This window comes from Dromaius novaehollandiae, chromosome 2 (genome assembly GCF_036370855.1).
Source record: "Dromaius novaehollandiae isolate bDroNov1 chromosome 2, bDroNov1.hap1, whole genome shotgun sequence".
Classification (NCBI taxonomy): domain Eukaryota; kingdom Metazoa; phylum Chordata; class Aves; order Casuariiformes; family Dromaiidae; genus Dromaius; species Dromaius novaehollandiae.
Genome location: NC_088099.1, coordinates 47,587,054 through 47,609,162, shown reverse-complemented (window position 1 = coordinate 47,609,162; position 22,109 = coordinate 47,587,054). Strand labels below are relative to the sequence as shown.

At 41.9% G+C, this 22,109-nt stretch overlaps 1 protein-coding gene across 6 annotated transcripts in view; it reads left to right on the top strand.

Annotated features, from left to right (window-relative positions):
- Positions 1-22,109, top strand: part of DYNC1I1 (dynein cytoplasmic 1 intermediate chain 1) — a 198,307-nt gene that overhangs the window by 86,924 nt on the left and 89,274 nt on the right. For all 6 annotated transcript variants that reach the window (XM_064506384.1, XM_064506388.1, XM_064506383.1 and 3 more), the window contains one exon: positions 19,579-19,668. In XM_064506384.1, coding sequence (XP_064362454.1) covers positions 19,579-19,668 — 90 coding nt within the window. The remainder of the gene's footprint in view (positions 1-19,578; positions 19,669-22,109) is intronic.

Below are 22,109 nucleotides of genomic sequence, written 5' to 3'. Positions count from 1 at the left end.
TGGAGCCCTTCAGACGCAGGGCTGGCTTTGTGCCTGACCTTACACTCATTGAAATTATGAGAGAGGTGTGACGTGGGGCCTTGCTTGTGGTGTTTAAAGAAAGCCTCTGAACGGAAATGAAACTTAGAAGGAGGGTCTAGATGTGTTTCATTATTGTAGGCTCTAGAGGAATTAGCAGAAGTAAAAGAACAGCACTTCCCACTTGCCCCTCACTAGATATAAATAACTAACTCTGGTTTAGAGGATGTCAGTTTCAGACTATCAAAAAGGAGGAGGCAGAGCCCTCAGCAACATACTGAGGTTAGTCGTTTGCTGAGAAATGCATACAGTGACTTACTAACAAGTGCTGGTAGTAGGAATGGTCAAATAAAAAAACGCACTGATTCATCTTCTGTCCAAAACTCAAGCAACTTGTATTTTTGAAGATGCCAGTTAACTTTTTAGGGTTTTTTAAGTCAATTTTCTAATTGACTTTATTTTTTAGTCAATTTTCTAATACTTTTGGGGCTTGAGTGAACCCGGGAAACAGAAATACGGGCAAACTGCAAAATACCATCTGTGACCATCTAGACCATCTGGCTGAAGCCTGAATGATCTGGAGATTTGAGAGCAAAAAGATTTTCTTTTGAAATTTCCAGTCTACTTTCAAAAAGATGTTGGAAGGAAGTCCTTTAAACTTTGGAGAAACATCTGAACTCTGGGATATTCACCAAACCAGACTTAAAAAATAAAAGGAGCATTAAAATGAAATGAATGTTTATGAAAGAGGAAAGATTGACATCTGTGGAGATCAGACATTTCTGCTTATGCACGGAGCTGTTGGCAATGCGAGTTCACAGACACCAGCCTGCCAGTGTTCCTCGGTCAGAGCTGGACTGATGTACTGCTTTTCCCCAAGTGAACTGCAAGCCCTATGTCCACAAACTTTTAATTCTTCCATTTCATGGAAGGATCACTCCAAAAAAGTCTCAGTATTCCCTTTTTATAGTGTTAGAAATCTCTAGCTGGTGAGTTTTATCATTGACATCAATGGAAATTGTGGTTTCTTTACCTGTTTTCATTTCCCTTCACTCATGTCTTTCCCAAAATAGGTAATTGAGTATTGTTTTGTTGTAATTTCTCCCAGAAATTGGCTAGTACAACACACAAAAATGGCTGTGTAGTTTTACCTCTTAGTCTGACTTCTTGTGATCTGCTCTCGTGGCTACTTCTGCTCACAGATGCGGCTGGCTTTTGAAGCCACCAAGTGAACACCCCAAAAATCGCAATTCCCACCATCCAAAGCACTTCATTGATGCATCTTAACTTTAGTAGAGAAAGCTTGCTTCTAAGAGTAAGAGACTAATTCAAGGTCTTGTCCTTTTGCTGAGACAACCAACCCATGTGTTAGCTAGTGAAGACACCTGTCCCTTGGGCCTGGAGAGACTCAGCTCTTTACCCCATTTCATTGCAATCCTTCTATATTGGAAACAGATCATGGACCACTTTTGCCTTCTTTTGTTTGTTTGTTTTTTTGTTAATAGGAAAAAACAGAAACACTCTAAACTAAGTTCAGAGGGAACTTGGTCATCTCTATTTCCCCATCCAGGAGGAAAGGGGTAAAATCTGTTTTGAGTTTAGCTATCAATCTAGAAGTAAATTGAATTAAATACGAAAATGTTTGAAAGCCGAGTTGTATTTCATTCCAACGGTACCGCTGATTTAAATGGGGTGGTGGAAGAGGGGAAAGGGCTTAAATATTCAGTATTTTTATGATTAAGTATCCCTTGTGCTCCCACCACACCTCCTCTGAAAACAAAAAACAAAGCATGCTTGGAACAGCTCGTTACTGCTACTCATCAAGGCCTTGATGACTATTCTGTTAAAGCATAGCCCAGAGCAAGGTGAACTGCTGAGCCGCAGCAGTGCGTGTTAGCACTGTGTGTTTGAATGTGTGTGCGTATGTGCTTGCACATGCACGTTAGACCTTGTACAAATATATAACGAGAGCCAGAACCTGTGCTCTGTGTATGTTACAATGGTCTTGCAAGGCAAAAGGAGGGGAAGAAACAAATGTTCCCTGAATTACAAAGCGTGGCAATGGAAGGAAAGCTATTTGAATGATCAGTGGGAAGAAGGAGAATAATGTTATTTAGAATTTTCCAGGGGCAGGAGAAGAAAGCCCTAGTCTAGTGTTATTCCATAAGCAGAACAGGGAGGGAAGTATATCTCTGCTATTTATTTTTATTGTAAGAAATAAATCACTAGAAGTGGTCTGTGTCACTGATTTGTATAGAATTGATCCTTATAGTATTAGGCAGGCTCACAGGATGACTGATGTATCGATTGAAATGAAAAAAAAAATCCGCAGAAAAAGACATACAAGTCTGAGAAAATATTGTACCTGCACTGAATTTGCTGGAACGCTGATTCTTCATAGGTATGTGTGTGTAAGTTCGAATTGCTGATGGACTGTGCATTGTCTGAAGAAACCAGCTATGCTACAAATATATATATTTTTAATATATTTGACCTTTTCCAGTGAGAGATATATGGGACTGCGATTTTCTGAAAACACTGTAGTAGTTAAGAATAGTTCAGGTGAACACTAATGAGATGCACAGAGATGAAGGCTGCTATTCACCAACATGTAACGAAAAGAAATAATATGAATAAGCATATTCATACTCAGCATACCCAGAAAGTTCAGCATGAACAGCAAAGCTGGCACCATACTGGTGTAGTCTTTGAACAGTGGTACTGGTTCAAACTCCAGCAGATCTTACTTACATTTCTGATGCTAAATACTGCTGTCAGTCTTGATTCGGACATACAATGCTGTTGTTTAAGGCATCAGATCAAAATAAGGAGCCCTGGGTTCAATCCCAGCTCTGACACTTGGGCTGTTTCTTTATGTTGTGATCAGAGTTCAAGCCTACAACTCAAGCCTGAGCGCCTGGATTCATATTGCCCAACTATTGGCTTGCAATCTGGCACAAGGACAGAGTGAGCCAACTGCGACCGCAAGGCAGAGAAACTGAAGTGGGTAGGAACAGAGGAGGACACTGATTTGAGCTCAAATCTCAGCTCTAGAAGCAGCATGGATGTAACTGGCTGAAGCCACGTGGCCTAGCCATGAGCACACATCCCGACGTGGATGAATAGAAAAGGATGAACACCTCTTTAATTGGCCATGGACTCATGAAGTGGGAAATGCTGCACAGGTAGTTCAGACACTGAGCCGTGGCCTGACTTGTATCAGGAGTCTAGGCAGAATATCAGGAGTCTAGGCAGCAAAACTCGACAGGAGGAAGCTAGGGTGGTAGCAATATTTATGTGCCATTGATAAAGCTTAACTCTATAATGTTTGTAAAGAGCTCTAGGGTGCACTGTCCAGAAGCCAGTAGAAAAGTCTGCTAGATTAACCTACACTGATTTTACATCAGTTTGTATGGGAAGATATATACTTTTAACAGTAATTCTGCTGCATCTTTAAATGAGATGTGTTTTACAATGTAATTAAGAAACCTTTCTTTTTGCATGGTTGTCAGGCTCACACTTTTCCCACTTTGCTAATGCCTCCAATACACAAAAGCCATGAAGAAAATCTTTCCGTGACATGATGGCATTACCAGCTCTTTTCAAGTGGGAGGACTGTACTCCTACACAGCAGATTTTCCCTGTGTTGTGGTATTCATGCAGCAAAGAGCTGTACTTCTGAAGGGTTTCTTGTTTAAGCTCTTTCATGCTCCTTGCCTTGGAGACTTCTTTTAGACTTGTAGCCAAGAGGAGGTCAGGAAGTGCTCCGTGCTGCAGCTTCTTTTTCTGTATATGTTTCTATGTGGTTCTCCACAGATCCGCAGAACACATTCCCTTCCATCTCTCTCCCTTTCAGAATAGTTTATGTTTCATTATTTGCAGATGAAAAAATGATAACTTGACAAGCAGAGGAGGATCTTTTTATTTAAATCATCGTCTTCTTTCAGGCTCCAGTGTACTGTAACAGGGTGATACTGAGAATACAAAAAACTATCAGATTTTATTTGCCCAGTGCATGAAAAATGAGCTTCCTTGCACATTTCCATGTGAGATTATTTTTAGTTGTCATTCTGCTGATGAAATCTGCCCATCTTTGTGATTTGCAGATTTGGCCAAACTAGTGATGCAGTTGCTGCCTTTGATTTCAGGTGGCTGGGTATGGCTTTAAGAAGGCTGTATTTTCATCTCTTCGCAATTTTTTTTCATTGCTAAGCACACAGTGACAACCAGGGATAAATGAAAACTTGAAAAAGCCACTAGGAATTCAGCAGCCAGAACCATCCCATCTGACCCAAGACACACAAGCTCCATTCTCCAGTTTTGTTTATTTTTTCCTACCATGATTTACAGCCAAAATGCACTAACTGTGCTTGCTCCTCATATCCTGATCACAAAACCAGGAAAGACTCTTGAACCCAGCAGCACTGTTAAGCCCTCGTCTCACAGTTTCAGATTCATTTAACTATGAGCACAAAGGCATGTTAGTAGGAGCCCTGAGAAGTGGTGGAGTTTGAGGGCAATGCCCTGCCCTTTGTTTGTGCTGTTTCTTCTCTTGTACTTCTTCCCCTGCTATTAAATTTCAGTGCTGTAGGGGAAATAAAGCTCTGACAGAGCATGAGGCTGTTAGCCAGAGCTGATTCAAAAATCTGTCAGCAGCGTATGCAAAACTGAGTGGTGGAGAAGCATGGGACAGGCGCAGGGCTGAGCCTGCCTGGTAGTGGAGCAATGAGCCCAGGCAACCAGAGATGTGTGCTGGTTGGGCTTGTCCCAGCCACTGCTTCTCTGTCTTTCCTTCCACCTTGCCTGGTCTGCCCAGTGAGGACAGTGCTTCTACTTTCCTCCTGGTGACCAACGGCCATTGACTGGAGTGCTTTGCTACCCGGCTGGCTAATCTACCTATGCCTAAAGCCAGCCTAGCCTATAACACTGTAATCAAGAGCAGCCAGACTGAGTTTGTAGCACAGAGCTGCTACACAGCTGGAGGCTTGGCAGAGCTGAGCTCAGGGAGTAAAGAGGACGTTCTTCCACCTTTGTGTGCTCCTGGTCCATGAGCACAGTGCATGGTCTGACCACTGCATTCACTACTGCAGCTTGCATTTGTGTCCACAGCAACAGATGTAGTGCACCTTAAGGTCTCTTGCAGCATCCCAATTTTCTAGCATAGTGACTGAGCTTTGAAGTGATGCATATTCATGAAAGCAAGTAATTAGTTCATAGTGGCACATGCTTTCGACAACCTGTATTAAGAGCCAGGAACAAACCCCTAAACTTTCCTGTTTCCTATGTTACTGGAATATGTGTTTTTATGACATTGATGTGATGGAATCAAAACAAAATGCTTCTTTGCTGTCTGTGTTTTGCCGTGAATCATGGTTGTCACTGCAGTATAACAGTTCTGCTGCTATCTTCCACCTTCTCCTCCCAAAAATCAACCCATAAAAAACCTGTCTGGTTTTTAGCCACCTGGTTATAGTTAGTTTCTTATTTTAAAATAGCTTTCAAAATAGATCAGATATTACACTGTTAAAAACAATTTTTCCTGTAGGTATTGAATATCATACAGGGCTTGTAGTAATAACTGATAGGTATCTAGAATAATCTTCAGTATGGACTGAAATTACAAAGATCTGTCAATCACTGCATTTAAGTTTAAACACAGATGATTTGAATTCATGTTAGCAGCATGAGGAAGTCAAAAAGATGGAATGGTGCTGTTTGGAGAAAAGATGATAGGTTTACCTCTGCTGTTAGCCTTTCCTGCTACTTGTGTGAGATGCTAAATCAAGGTGAAGTTTATGAAAAAGGGTACAACTGGGGTTTCTAACTCTTCATTCCTGCTGGGATTTTCCCGTTATAAATCTGCTGTCAGAAATGAGTGCTTTACTTGTGGCTTAATTTTATGCAGGCTCAAACACCTTAGTTCAACACGTTTTGCCAGAGACAGTCTTGACGGTCTTAATGCAACAGAGTCCTCATTAACCGGGACCTGTGAAAAAGAAAAATGCACACATGCTCTTTTGTCGTTGGTCATTCATGAGCAGTCCGATGAAAACTGAAATAAAACATAAATCCTGAGGTGGTGTGGAGCTGGTGTGGGGCTAGTGTGGAGACATGAATGTTTGAATCACACAGTTTATGCGAACTATCCATCCCAAAGAACATTACACTCCACCTTTTGAATGAAGTTTCATTAATGTGGTGGAGTGCTTACAGTTTCTATTTGTTCTGCTGTGGCTGCTAAATTTAGCACTACCCTCAATGCCTGCCCCCAAAGAAAACACGTCTGTTGTGGTGATTTTTTTCATTTCTATTGAACTATATAACAGTACAGGCGGCTAAGACAATGGTTTCAGAGAAGCTCGTCAAACTTGCTTAAGCTGTTCTCCTTTCTCCATGCAAGGGCCATCAGGACAGATTTGTGCTTGATGGTACTTTGCTGGCTTCATAACGTCCCATTCATTTGGAGCTCTGCATGCAAAAAAAAAAAAAAAAAAAAAAAAAGGCAGAATCAGGTCTCAAAAGTGATAAATGTCTGTTTGCACATTTCCTCCTAAATTTGGCACTCTTGTATACTGGACTGCTTTTCAAATGTGCTCTGAGTAGATTTGTCATCTGCCTCTGTTATCTTCTTGCAGGACATGGATGTGAATTTTGCCTTCAGGCACTTAGTACTGGAAGTATGACTTCAAGTTCACTCTATCAAAAAGAAATGAATAACCTGTGGTTGTAGGATAGGGAATCTCAGATCACAGGAAAAGAGATCTTGTCACTACTGTGATGAAAGACATGCTTACTCCCAATCTGCACTTCTGTATTGCTTTAATATCAGATTTAAAAATGCTCACTCAGCTAAGAGTGCATCACTTAGGAAGTGCCAGAATTAGAGTCACTCCCAGATGGAATTCCCATTTTAGGCAGTGTTTTGAAATTTCAGAATATAATTTTTTTCCAGTTCAGAGAGGATCCAGCACTGAAATTCCACTTTAAATAAAATTTTGCCTTATTTTCCAATCTGGTCAGTCAACACATGTAAGTTTTAACAAAAATGAAATCTTTTCTTTTTTTTTTGTCTCATATTTTTTAAAAAGTAAAAAATATAAGACATGCTATTTAATGGTAACCCCCCCCAAATCCATCCAGAAAATGTCAAAATAGTCTGTTTTGACATTGCTAGAATCGTCTCTCTCTCTCTCTTGCTTTTTTTGTCTCCTTTCCTCCACAAAGTAATTAGCACGATTTTGCAAAAGATAAAGGTTTTATGGAACAGCACTTTTTCTCATACAAGGAAAGGCTGAGAGAGCTGGGACTCTTCAGACTGGAGAAGAGAAGACTGAGGGGGGATCTTACAATGTGTATAAGTATCTGAAGGAGGAGCGTAAAGAGGATGGGGCCAGACTCTTCTCTGTGGTGCCCAGTGATAAGATGAGAGACAACGGGCACAAACTGAAACACAGGCAGTTCCATCTGAACCTAAGGAAAAACTTCTTTACTGTGAGGGTGACAGAGCACTGGTACAGGTTGCCCAGAAAGCTTGGAGTGTCTCTGTCTTTGGAGATATTAAAAAGCCTGGGTCCTTGGCAACCTACTCTAGGTGACCCTGCTTGAGCAGGGAGACTGGACAAGATGATCTCCAGAGGTCCCTTCCGACCTCAACCTTTCTGTGATTCTGTGAATATGGCTGCGTTTTTTTTTTTTTTTTTTCCTGATCCACTCTAGATAGAATAGTCAACTGATGAAATATAATGTGCTTTGAATTATCTCAGCAAAATGCTTTACTTGTGGTGAATGCATTGGCATGTATGCACATGGTGTTTCCTCAGATCAGTGACAAGCTCTTTGCTGGCCAGCTGGTGGAATCCCACGTTAACACATGTAAACTTCGCAGCTGGGAGCCGTGTTACAGCTGAAGGGACGTAGGAGCTGAATCCAGCAAGTTACTTCTTGTGTTTTTCTGTAAGAAAAGTCTATGCAAAGATGACTCCCTCTTCAAGTGAAAGACTATGAAGCAGCATAATCCAGCTTATTTTTAGTTATCTCCATTTTCATGTGGTTGTCTTGACTTAACAGCCTCGTCTGTAGCTGAGAGTTCCTGAAAGCTGTCTGAAGCGAGGCTGTTTATAGTGTTTCAGGAGAAAAGGGAGGATTTTGCTTTACAGGCAGCCTATTGTACGGCACTTCAAAGCATCCATTTCCCAAAGTGTGAAAGATATAAAGTAGCCGCAGAAATGATACTCCTGATGAATTTGAACTGTGAAATGGAAAAGCAGCAGCATATTCCAGTGACCAGTCGTGCTACAGTTTAATCTTGCCCAGCATCCAAAATGCAGATGTTGTCTGTCCATTTAGATCATCTGAAACAACTAAATTCGGTTAAGTTTAAGCACTGCACAAACTAATGCACCTGGATGCTCAGAGCTGCAGTGGATTAGCTGGGTTTTTTAACCATAAAAATTGGGAACTTCAAGCGGGGAGGGTGTTTTTGTTTTTTTAAATCAGTGCCTTAGAAACAGAGCTCCAAACAGTCCTTCATCTAAGCATCCAAATTCGAGGATATTGCTATGTCAAACAGGTATCTGCAGGCGGGAATGGCTCTCTGCATGCACAGACCACTGGCTTGCAAGTCAGGGATTTTTGGTGTCTACTTCAGGAAGACTGATGCCAGGGAGGCTGGAGAGGGGCCAGGAGGAAGAAAGAGGCCTTCCTGCGGGGGAGACTTTCACGTGCAACCCTGAGCACAGCTGGGTTAGAAATGGCCTGAGCCTCCTGCCGCGTGGCCCATGGGAGACGGAGGGGCAGCAGGAGGCAGCCCTGGGGTGCTCCGGCTGTGCAGCTCCCGAGGGAGGAAGATGAGGGTCGGGGAGGAGGTGGCGGGCAGTGAGGCCACCCGGCGCGAGGGCAGCGGCACAGAGGGCAGGGTGCTCGGCAGGCAGGTTGAAACAAGCAGTTTGGGGAAACCGGCTGTGTTTTTTAACAGCTGGTTTGACTGACTGAGGCTGAACAGCCTCCAAAGCAGTGCTGATCGCATGCCCAAGGGGAAGCAGTGGCTGAAGGATCTTACTGGGAGTCAGGAGACCAGGATTTTATTCCACCGTCTGCACCTACTTCAAGTGTCGCTTTGGGCAAACAACTGAGGTGCTTGCACCTTGGTTCCCACACCACCAAAAGGTGGGAGATTTAACTCACTAGTGTACCTTGATATCCTTGAAAATAAGACATTAGAAGAGGAAGCCTCTACTTTTCCAGTGCAGTAGGACAAAACCAGTGAAATTAAAATATGACAAGTTCCCAACTGTCTGAGGGAATTCCTTTTTCACACACACTGATGCAAATCAAGGCTAACACCAATGACTAAGGTGAAGTGGTGTCAGTGGGAAACAGAATTAACTGGGGTCTTTTTGGTGCCTATGTAAGTAATAAGCACATACTCATAGGGCCCTGACCCAGCTGTTCTTCTGTAGTTTATTTTTTTAATAGAACATTTTTTGCCTGCCTTTTTAAAGACAAATGTTGAAATGAACCTTTGCTCATGCAAAATACATTTGCAAAATGACTAATGGTTATTTTTAAAGTGCTGAGCAAAGTGTATGCATGTGTGTGTCAGGGAGACAAAGAGAGGGAGGTTCTGTGTACTTGCTGTGGTAATTGTTTATGAATATAGCTTTTTTCCCAATGATCCTTGTAATACATTGGCAGTCTTGTCTCTGTTTCTCTCTGCTAAGGTTTGTGTTTAAGTGTGGAGATTTGTACTCTCAGATGTTTCAGTTACAAAAATTGATGCCTCGTTTTAAGTATTGATTTGTATTCATAAAGTGCCATAGAACAGAGAGAGCAAGAACTGTGTAAGAGATGGAGTTAAAAGTTAAACTGTGGTCATGCAAGCAACTATGTGGTCGTAAAGCTAATTTCAGGGTCTTGGACTGAAGTGATACCTCCTATCCAAAAGGCAAAGAAGAGACAAACTCTTAAAGGCCAACCCAGTCAAAGAACTCTTGCTCTTTGGCTGATGGAAGTTAAGCCCTGAGTCAGGGTTACAGAATTTGACCTAAAGTTTATTAGTGTGACTACACTGACAGGCACACAGCGTGGAAGTGGAGGATGATTTTATTCCACAATGGCAAGCTTTCATAATGTTGCTCTAGCGAAAGCACCATGGAGAGTGGGAGAAGTGGCCCATGGAGTATAGTGGCATTTGTGGCTGCAATGAGTGAACAAATGAATGAAGTCCTGGCCCCCTGAAAGTCAGCCCGAAAAACCCCACAGAGTGCCCTCACTCTAGAATGTAACCTTGAGTACCTAGTGCCCAGCTGAGGGCCTGACTTCTGAATTGGGTGCTATGTAAATGTCAATACATGGTCTGTGTGTGTGTGTGTGCGTGTGTGTGTGTAAAGTGAAAGCAGCTTTTGTTTTACAAGTGCTGCTAGTGCCATAGGTCCTGGGGGCTGGTTTTCATTAACATACTTAGACTTTTGTGATTTAACACTGTTACATGATTTGAGTGTTTGAAAATGACTTTAAGAGGCGCAGTCCACTAAATCTGCCACGTGTCTTGGTGCCCTTTCCCGGGCAAGAATTGTTCAGTGCTGCTGGCATTACGTGATTTCCTCCAGTGGCACAGTAGGGAATCACCTCTTACGGGTTTCAGAGGTTCTGAAAACCTGCATGACAGCAACCCCATCTTCCATGGAAATGAAGACTCTCTATCCCTCTCTTCCTCAAAGCAACACTATCAGAGTTATGCTACAGCAGGATATTTTAAACTTATGCTGTTTGGTTTCAGAGCTGGAGGTCCGTAAATGCCTCTGTAAGAGTTCTGCTGTTCTACCGTTATGTCATGTTGACATTCTTATTTGAAGGTCCAACCATGGCCAAGAAAAGGAAACTTCTGTACTTTTCTTTTTGTGTTACATCTTCCAGTTAGAATATTTTCAAACACAATAGAATTGAACATGAGCTTTGGGGAGGGAGGAAGAGGAGAAAAGGGAATCAGCGGAAAGAGATGATGACTCCAGTGGTGTTCTCTGCAGTTTAGCTCTCCGGGGACTGAAGAATGCTTTCAACCAGTGTGATGTTGCAACAGTCCAAAAGAGGAGAGAAAAATCCATGTCTGGTCTAGACCGACCAGAAACTTAAAACAAGGGACACTTTGAATTCTGAGACTCTTACCGCAACTGAAAACTGTGCTCAGGCCAAGTAACTGGAAAATCAGTTTCTCGGGTTAGGCAAATGCTTCCCTTAAGATTCAGAGGCAGCTTTCCATTTTAATTAGTAAAGAAATGGTTATATTCTGAGGCATTGATTCTAATATCTGAACCAGTGCAAGGACTTGTAATCAGGGCTGTGAAAAGATTTGCATAGTTTAATATGCAGCTTTGTGAAATGCTACAGAAAAACAAACAACATTTTTTGCAACATTTTCTTGCCATTTGGCTGTGATAGTCTATCATTTGTCACAAAATGGAAAAATAAGTTCTGTCTTCATAATGTACCAAAAAGAAGTCTGACTGCAAACACAAGTCAGGAAGAGGCATAGGAACAAGAGCTGAGTGGTGAAACACTAGATCAGGAGATGGTTATGAGAAATCGTATACCAGAAGACCTGAGAATGCCCTGACCAGGAGTAATTTAATGCAGTAGTTGTTATGGAGAGCTTTACAAAGAAATGTTGAGTAAAAATTACTTGCGAGGTACTTATTTTGAGGGAAGTGTAGTAAATTTCAGGACAAGCTTTTAAGCGGCAATAGTACAGACATGGTATATATGTATTTTCTGAACTAAATGGCTCCTCTCAGTCATTCAGGCTACAGTGTTTGTTTTCTGGGTGAAATGTGGATTTTCCTCCTTGCACTGGTACAAGGATGGCTGAAGCCTGAGATGAGGACTCTAGGGATCTGGTTGTAATGCCCACCAGTGTCACCTGCTCCATACGGGGTGATGGATAAACCTTGCAGAGGTTTGCATTGTAGATACAAGGAATGGGATCAGAAAACCCTTTTAGGATGTGGCAGACAGATACATGTGTAGTATTTAATTTTGCAAGAAACAAGATGAAAACTTATGATTTTGTGTCTTAGTCCTACACTTGTAAAGCTGGTGTAGTATTACTAGCCTGCTTATTGTGGAAGATGTTAGGCTAAGTGTATTAAATCCAGGGAAAAGTACCCTGGAATCTCCATGATTAAAGTGATATATAAATAAAACATTATCAGTTTTGTTTTATGATTAAATTTTAAAACTGTATTTTCCTCAAGAGGTTTCAGAGCATATACTTGAGGCTGGAAAAAGCAATTTGATTCACACAGCTTATATTTTAACAACATGTGAAACCACTCTTTTACAAAAGAGCAACATAGCACTTCAAAATAAAAAAAGGGGGGAGGGGAGTTTGAAGATACTAGCCAGTCTTATTGCAGTGCTGTGATTTATCCTTCCTCTTGCAGAACTGCATTCAAAGAAAATACAGACCATTCTTTTTTTTTTTCAGGCATTAGAAAAGGCATAGAAGGAAAGTGAAAGAAGAATGTCACAGGCTTCTGCTCAAGTCCTTTAAGTGCTGTGACCATATAATAGTTCCAGACATTCATTCATTATTTTGCCCTTTCTTTTCCTTCTGTTCTCTTTAGATATGGTGAACATAATGCCATTAGGAAGCATGGCTTCTTTGTACTAGTTTATAAAGACAATATGATGTGCTGGAAGTGTGTTGGGTCAGGGATGTGGAACTCTGGGAGGATGCTTTGGATCTTTTTAATGTTGCTCTGTTTTTGCAACACACATTCAAGTATCTTTCTGTGAAGAGAGCAGAGACATCTTGCATGCATATGTTACTTAGATGCAAATATGCTTGCAAGCTCAGACTCACATGAAATTCTAATCTGGAATTTTTTGCCCTTTGCACAGAGCTTAAGCCAAGATCTGTTCACCTTTGTTTTTCTCAGTATTCAGCAGTGAATAGTCTTCCCTGCTTTGGCTAACTAGAATACATTTTAGGAGGCAGCTGCCCATTGCCAAGAAGAGACTGCATGCAAGAATATTTCCATCTGGGATGACTAACATGTGCCCAGTGTACGTCCAGTCTCACATCCCACTCTGCAAACAAAACCCACTGATGAATTAATTCTCTTCTTGCTTCAAAGGGCAGTCAAAAGATGAAAGTGAAAAACTGGACATATTTCAAAAAATTACATTATATGAAAAATAGGTCATTCAGCCAGATTGCAGATCATAGATTTTCAAAAATGTGAAATGTCAAGCAGTCCTGTTTTAAAAAGTACATGTTTCCTTGCTTGTTGCATATTTTGCTAGTGATGGAAAGAACATACATACTCAAAAAGGAAAGATAATGTTTTAACTCTTTCTGAGGATATTGCCAGCAATATTTAACTTCTTTGAGATCCAGGCTTATGTCAATATAAAAACAGATGCATTTATCCTTGCTCAGTTTGTAATTCATTTGTATCAGAAACAGCAAAATGAACAGTTGTAAGTGTAAAAGTGATGCAACAGTTTCTGGTATTTCACAGTTGCAAATGTCTAGTCTGCTTCTTGTGAAGACACTTGGTTTTGTTAAATGCATCTCATGCACTGAGGGAATGTCGATGCTGATACAAAAGCCCTTATAATAAGCCACTGGCTTCTCATACATCAGTGACTCACACAATAAAATATATAATTGGGATACTAATTAAATTTCTATTTTAAAGACACATCATTAATAAAGGGATTGTTTGTACCTACCCAGAATTAAAAACAGAGCTGTCAGTCTAATTCATTATAGCTGTCAATACTTAAAACAATGCACAGAAGCTGGAACTTCTTAGCTGGTCTCAAAGGTGCAGGTCTGAGGAGGTGTAAATCCTCAACCCAAGAGGAATGCATAACATGCGGCCTGCTGTTGAACTGGTGGCACATATATTAGCAGAGCAGAGGCCTGTGTTACATAAATCCTCCAAAAAAATTGCTATTTAGTAAACTGTTTGAGCAGTACCAGTGCTTAGCTGCCTGAAGCTGGCAATCTGAAACTCAGGTTTGGCTCAATCAAAACAGTATGCAACAGTATGCCAGAACTAAATACCTAAGTCAGTGTCCTATGCAGTCTTCTCAGATGTAATTTTGTTTTGCTCAAATGATATTAGAAATTATCTGAGCCAGGAATATTGTCTTCTATTTTGTCCTAAATGTGCCTATATGTTTTTATATGCTGTAAAAATGAATACAGTGATTTAAAAACCTGGAAAGTCCAAGCAGATAATAAATAGTCCAGCCATCTAAAAATGTGGGGTCTCACTTTTTGAGATCATCTATAATTCTGTGCACTGTGTGGATGTTTGGTGCAATTCAGCACATCTGGACATTTCCTCTGCAGGTGCCAGAGGGTTAGCCGCATGTTTGCAGGGCTTTCCCTCCATTTATTGTGATTGCGAAATGGTGATCCCTCCTTGTGGAGGCCAAGGCAAAGGCCAGGCATAGAGCAGGCTCATTGGAGCTAATAGTTGGGCAGCATTCGAAAATTAGTAGTTTGTGCACAGCTTAAACAAAGCTAGGTTTGTAGGGAGAGGTCATACTGTTTTATTAGAGCAACTTCTATAGCTGGAAAAAACAGGCAAGCTTTTGGACATACAGACCTTCTTCTGGTCTGGAACAAAAACAGGAATCTTCAAAGCCAAATACAAGTTGAGAACGATTGCTCTGCTTTTACTTGATTACGTTAAACAAAGCAGTGTCAGGACTAATTGGCCACCTCGTAGAGCCCACAGACTCATCAGGCTCTGAGTTAGGAAGAAACAGTGTTTGAACCAGCTATGTCAATCTATATTAATCCCACGTATGGCTCCACCAACTTCAGCATCTTGTTTAACTTAAGCATTTAAAGGTCATTTCCATGGATGAAGGGTTTATTTGCAGGGAAAGGCAGGGTAGCCGGGTGGGCAGAACGCTAGACAGAAACTCTGAAGTCAACCCTCCATTCCCCACACTGCCGCTGGCCTCCTGAGTGCTCTGACATGAGTGGGTCCGTGCATCAGCTTCTGCATGTACAGCGGGGATGATAAAACTGGCCTCCTTGCAAACTCCTTTGAGATCTGCAAAGGACAAGTGTTACACCGCAGCTATACACTTCTTCATTACTGGCACATTTTCATGTGGTTCATTTAATAGACATCTGGGTTCTGATTTAGATCTTCTGAACAGGGCGTAACACTACTGGTGTTAGTCGCGACTCTGTGTTTGCCAGAGGGTGACTACAAGACTCACTACTGCTATGTAAGCAGCTAAAAAGTTATTTCTCTGTACATCCCAATGTCAGATATGCCCTTAAATGGGGAAAAGCAATTTGTGTTCAGGAACTACAGAACTGCCTTAATCTCCCTCACAATTACAGCTGTGCCATATCCAGTCTGAGTAGGTATATGTGGAAACAAATAACTATATAGATATTCATAGATTCTCCAGTAAGTGTACAATTAATGTTGTCTTTTTTATGTTAAGTAAAATACAAGAAAATGGATGCTGAAGCATTCCTATTATTTTGTAACTTATGTGTATGTGCACAGTCAAACATACAAATGCATAACTGTACTTACACACAAGTGCACACAGAGATTTTATAGACATGTGCAAGTGTGCATTCATCAAAAATAAATAATACATAACATCTGAAAGAACTATGGCAAATAAACATTCAGGTTGCAAAGCCAAGCAGAATTGGATGTTCCAGAATGCAGCTTTCCTGGGCATCCTTAATTAGCTCTTTTGAATATGCATGATGGTACGGTTTTAATTACATGATAACCTTTCATTTTTCCTCACCGGATTCTTGTTTCAGTCAGTCAATGGGGAGTCAGTTTTTAACCCTTCTGGTTTTTATCCTCTGCCTTTCATTGTCCTGGCCTTAGGGCTCATGCACATGGTCCCAGTGTTACTCTGAAAACAAAAAACATTGATCACTTTTCAAGCTCCCATGACAGCATCTGAATATTCCTCAAATCCTAATGAATGTATTTTTGTAACAGTTCTGTGCAGTGTGAGAATAGTATGATCTTCATACGATTATTGTATTCATACGAAAGTACTGAGGCACAGGGTGAGAAAGGGCAAAATATCAGAATGACAACTATTAATAGAAGCTGATTGTGAGAGATTTGGGAGCTTTAGGATACTTAGCATTTCTATAGCACTTTCTCCACTCCAAGCACAGGCCCAGTTGACTTTAGCTCTCCACACTTTTGCATTTCAGGCCCCAGGTGTCCCTTGTTGAGCACCCGGAAAATGAGGCCAAGCGCTCAAGAGGGAGGAAATTCCAGCATGATGTCATCCTGCCTGTACATGGGGAGGGGGAAGGCACTAATCGTGCCCAGGCAATCCAAATTCTGGCATTTGCTAACATTTTAGCAGTTGGCTCACGGCCGTATCATTTTTAGCTGCATTCTTCTGTGTATGTATATACATTTCTCTGTAAATAAACAAGGACGTCTGAACTGTATCTAATCTACTATGAATTCTTGTACTACCTTCCCAGTAAAACTAACATATCAATGTATGTGCCCACAGAAAAAGGCATGGCTTGTGTTGTAATAACCTTTACTTATTTTTCCTGCTCCAATTAAATCTAGAGAAATCCAGGGAAACTTAGTTTTGATTGTTCCTAGAAGGGGAAGGCAGGGAAGCAGAGAAGATCTACCTTAGTTAGTGCTGCAGTATCAGTACACTCCCCCGCTCCAGCTGTGCCACAGCCATTCCTTCACTGCTTTAGAAGCAGGAATAGGAATAGACAGGCAAGCAGTTTGGCACCCTGAATCAGGGGGATCAAGGACTTCTAGGGGACAGGGATCAATTTGGTTCACTTCAGTCCGAAAACATGCTACTAAATCTCAGGTTCCACATTTGGTACATTGTCCCTATCCATTAGCAAATTACAAGTAAGGCACTAAAAACTTAGCAAGCTGCCTTAGAAATCACAATATTTTAAATTAAATATTGGCTTATTTTTTGTTTGCTTTCTGCAGGTTTTCCCAAACCATTCCCCTTTTGAAACTTTTCTCCATGAGCAGACAGGTTGGAAACAGGTTAAAAATGGAAGCTGAAATCCGTATGTAAACAGCTGGCTCCAAGAGCTTGTGCCCTAGTGAACAAAAGCTTGTAATGCAAGATGCACAAAACTCTTGTGGGAGTTGGCTTCATTACGTATCTCCCATAAGTGTGTCTGTGTGTGTATGTCCGTACACAGTTGTGGTCCTACCTGTGCGTGCATATGTGCATGAGGTTAGCAAAGCATTCACTCCCCTAATGCTCCTGTCTCTGGTCACTTGACTCTCCTCTCCCACTTCTGATCTCTTCTTTGAAACTGAGAGTGCCTCTCTGCCCTCTCAACAGTACCTTCAGGATGGGGGTTAGCTCATATCTTGTATATGTTCCCATCTCCACTATGCACCACAAGCTGATGACATGAGTCTTTTTTATCCTTCCTGTGCGTGTTCAACAGGTGGTCATTTCACACCAACTCTCTCTGCCAACTGTTGGATGCTATCTGCCTTTCAGCCAGCAGATAGAGCAATGTATTTACCCTGCCTAACTTATGTGCTCTGGATTGCTCTCTAAAAGCTCTTCCAATGAAAATAAAGGGTAATGTAATTGCCAAGTTAGGCATCAAAGTTCGGCATCATGAATATCCTACTGTCTACCCCTTCAGAGTAACTGTTTCCTCTCATGGTCCGACAGATCCCTCATGAAGGGGTAGCATTCATAAGCAGTGCTTTTAATACTGGAAATACCTCCCCTTCCATTCTCAGTTCCTGCCCCCTTCATAGCTGGGGAGCATACAGTTCTCTCTCCCCCTTGAAGGCCCGGAGCTTTCCCTCCTTTTCTCACTGCAGTCACTAGCAGTAGGGGGAGTGATGGCAGATCTTTTCCAAGATTTCCTCTTTTCCAAGAGGGAAAAGGCTATCTGTGCCTGCTGAGACGGTTCCTTACAGCATGTGGCTAAGCCATACTCAGGAGCTGTGATGTCAGCTAGCAACAAGCGCTCTGTGGGTATCTGGGGTAGGCAGAGTGGTGGGAATAGTATGGTGCCTATTAGGCTATTGAAAACAAAATGCAGCTGTGTGTTACTGGTGGCTGAAAGCAATTGTCAGCACCGACATCTCCATAAGAAGCCAGGAATGATTGTAGCCAGCCTTCATAGGAGAAGGTGCCAGTAGTCGAGCAGTTTGAGAAGCATGACATGTTGCCCACTTCCTGCTTCCAGGCCTGCTGTTAACTCAGTAGTGTTAGAATTGCCAAACACCACAACTGCAAAGTGTAAGGGGCATGTTGTCAGGTCAGAGAAGCAGTGAATGTGCCTGGAGAGGTGCCATGTCATGAGGAACCATATGGTAATATGCAGATTGCTCAGAAAGCCCCAGAGGAACTGCAACGTTTTGCCAAGTGCTCTGGGTCAGGAAGACGTGCGCTTTCGTGCAATGGACAGACCCAATGCACTGGTCATGCTTGCTGTGCCATGATGGTATGTCTTTGCTCCACAATCCTTGAAATTCTTGAAAAATAATATGTGCATAGTCCAAGGACTAATTACTGTAGCTGCCATTTTTAGGACCAGGTCTATTTTCAGTCTTTGTAGTTCACTAAATCTAGAAGATGCTGCATTCCTACCCTCTCATGGGTATATGTTGTGTGCAGGCCCTGGGCATTGAAGAATGAATCATGTTGCTCCAGTTGGGAACAAGACAGTTGACCCAAGTAATGAGGTTTAGGTAGGTTTTTGAGCCTTTTTGGTGCAACACTGTTTTTCATCTCTAATATACTATGTTTTGGTCCTGACAGTCAGAACCCTTGTAACTTCAGATGAACATAAAGGAAAAGAATGGGTAGTTTGCCCTTCTGAATAAAATGAGAACATGTGAATGTGGGGAGAGAGGGAAAAGCAGAGACGTATTTGCATAGGTCAGGAAAGGTCATTAAAACATCTGGCAGTAGTAACTGACATGTGTCAAATTTTAGTGTTCATTAAATTCGTATTAATGCAAGAATGGTTCTTAAGCTCCAAATGCCACTTTTGGTTGCTGTGTTCCCCCAGTTGATGGTGATGACTTTTCAGAACTGTATCATGCTTGTTTGCTTGCTAGTGGCATCTGACCTGAGGTCAGTTTTCTATTTAACCTCTTCCTGTAGGTCAAAAGACAAATTAATCTGGTGAGAATTGAATTGCAAATGAGGTGTCTGGATAACAGGTGTCCTAACTGTGGAATTGCTGCCAGGCTGAAACATGCTTGCATCTGTTCTTATGCCATCCAAGAAGTCATCTCCAAGGTCAGGGAGACATTCAGATGACATCTGAGATGGGAAGTTGCCACAGGGAGCACAAGTGGCAGGTGCCCTGTGTTAGGATATTATCTTGCAGTCTGGGGATAATTTCTGAGAAGTACATTTTGAGTATAAATGTAGACATTTCCGTTTGTCGTGAACTTTGGTCCACCTGTGTTTACTACCAGATTATAATTGTAAAGACGATACACTATTTCCCTTCCCCTTACAGAGGAGAATCTCACAATTCTTTATTTCTTTTTTTAGAGGATGAAGATGATGAAGAGATGGTGGAACCAAAAGTGCAGGATGACTTGGAGATGGAAAATCAAGACCAGAAGCAGGAAGTGAAAGAAGGTACTTTAAAAAATAAAAAGGATTTTGTACAGTTTTAAGGGACTCAGTCCTGTAAGTAGTTATTCTCATAAGTAGATTCCATTATGGAGGACAATGAAAAATGGAAAGAGTCACAAGTTCTATCGACCTACACGAATGGCATAAAAACAGCAAACTGTATCCCAATGACCCAGCCAGTAGGTCTGAGAAGCTTGTGAAAGGCGCAGGACTTTGGCTGTCTAGAAGAAGCAACATGGCCTTATAATTTGGGGACCAGAGTAGGGATTCTTGGATTCCAGGACTGGTGCTTACTTGTCCTCTGGCTTATATGGCCTAGTTAAGTGAAAGATTTAAAATTTGAATGCCAAGCATTCTAGCAGCGCCATGGAGTTGGTTGATCTTCAAAGGTACTTAGAGCCCATAGCTGTCGATCTGTTTGAGAAAGGCAGACTTAAACCTAGGAGCGGCCATGAATCTTCCAGCAGAAAACTATTTTACTGGAAAATGGAGATTGTCAAAATCAAAACCGTTTGTGGGAGCCCCCTCCAGGGAATTTAAGGTCAAAACTGAAGACAGGCAGTTCTAGTCCTTTTTTCCTTTATTCTGGTTTGAGACACTCTTACACGTTACGAGAGACAAAGATTCAGGCTTCTACTTCTTTCTGGTGCAGATGTGGGACTTATGTCAAGCTGCTGCATGTCAGGTGAGAATGTGAAGCATTGAAAGCACTAGATATTCTGGGTGCCTCTCATTTGCTTCTCTTGGTTCTAGTTTTCAAAATTGGAACAGGGATGTGAATTTTGGTCTTCCTCATCTTTGGGAATTTACTAGGTTATTGGCTATTCTGGTGTATCACTTTGACCAGTCAGTGTTCACTTCTGTGTGGAATGGGGGAATAAAGCTGAAATATCAGCAACTCCAATGTGAGAGGAAATGCGTTTCTCATCCAGTATTTCTTAGCTCTGTATTTCCAGGATTACTAACAATGCTGTTTACCCTCTTGAAAGGTAACTTGCTTCTTCAGGTAGGGCCTCAATTACTTATTGCCATGGTGATCATTATCAGAATGATTCTGTGGCTTTGGCTTTGCTTTTCACAACATAGTCTCACTATGGGAAAAATATGGAGTCATTTCACTGACAAGTCCATGAAAGCATTATCTGTGGATTCAGCAGTGGATGCTGCTCCTTTGTCATCTAAGGGAGTGTGGCATGATTTACGTCAATGCCGGAAAAATCTGAGTCTGCTGGGTTGTGACCACATCCGCTCCCCTCATACGCTGAAGTGAGTTCCAGTACTAGCCATACTGTTCTGATTAGAAGTTGATCTTTTTTCCTTCATCATAGAAATCACTGAGGAAATAGATCGTCACAGAAATGACCGGTGCCTTAAATGCTGCGGTGCCTATTGTTCGTTTGGTCCTTGTAGACACACGGAACGGGGAGCTCGCATTCCCTACAAGCCCCTAACGCGGTGCTGCCTCCTTTGGTGCTCCTCCTGCTGCGGCACTGGCATGACCTCTGCAACCACCACTCCTCTCTGGCCGCTGCTTCTCCTGCGGCCCTGTCACTGCTGCTCTGTGCTGAGCACAAGAAGCAGCAATGGCAGAATTGAAGACATGAGCGAGGGACATGGCAAAAATGAAAACTGAGTTTTTCCAAAAAATGGTCCTTCCTCCCAAAACTGTGCGGTCAACTTAGATGTGGGTTCCAGCAATGACTGGGCCTAACACAGAGAAGCCATAAAAACTGATACACTGCATTTATGCACTGTCCTGAGTTGCTGAATGTTCCTATCATATTCAGCTTACAATTGATCCCTTCCCCATTTATTTCCACATAAAAGTAATGCTAGCTTTACACCTGGGGAAGAAGCAGAGATTCTTGTATGAAGAGAAGAAGAAAAAATCTAAATACAATCCTAAACCAGTTTATTTTAGTTTTTCATGGGCTTTCAAGAGAGCCTTTTACGTGCTTTGCTGACCAAGTGCCATCACCAACATCTCCTATTTCTTTGTTGTAGTTTAGTCTAGGGGAAGCGCTTCCCTTCCTTGCCTAGCAGACCTCACAGGCGCGGTGGCTCAACTGGATTAGTTTAGCCCTCGTCTCGCTGACACACAGACTGCAGAATGTAAAAGCAAGGCACGGCTTGTTTTAGCAGAAGCGGCTTTGTGAGGTGCTAACGCTTTACTGGGTTCAAGAAAGAAGAAAATGCATTCATTCCTGACAGAAAGTGATCTTGACCTGTAGTATGGGTCGTGATAGAGACAAAACAGCAGCATGATGATGACTAGCATTAAATGCTGTGAATCAAATGAAGCAGTTGTCCCCAAATTGACAGAGAATGGAATCCCATTTTTATCGTTTGGTGTCGGTCTCTCTCTGTTGGCTTTAGCCCTTTCGCCAAAAATCCTGTTTGCCTCTCTGTTGTAATCACCCTTCTCATGTTCTGAGCAACATTCA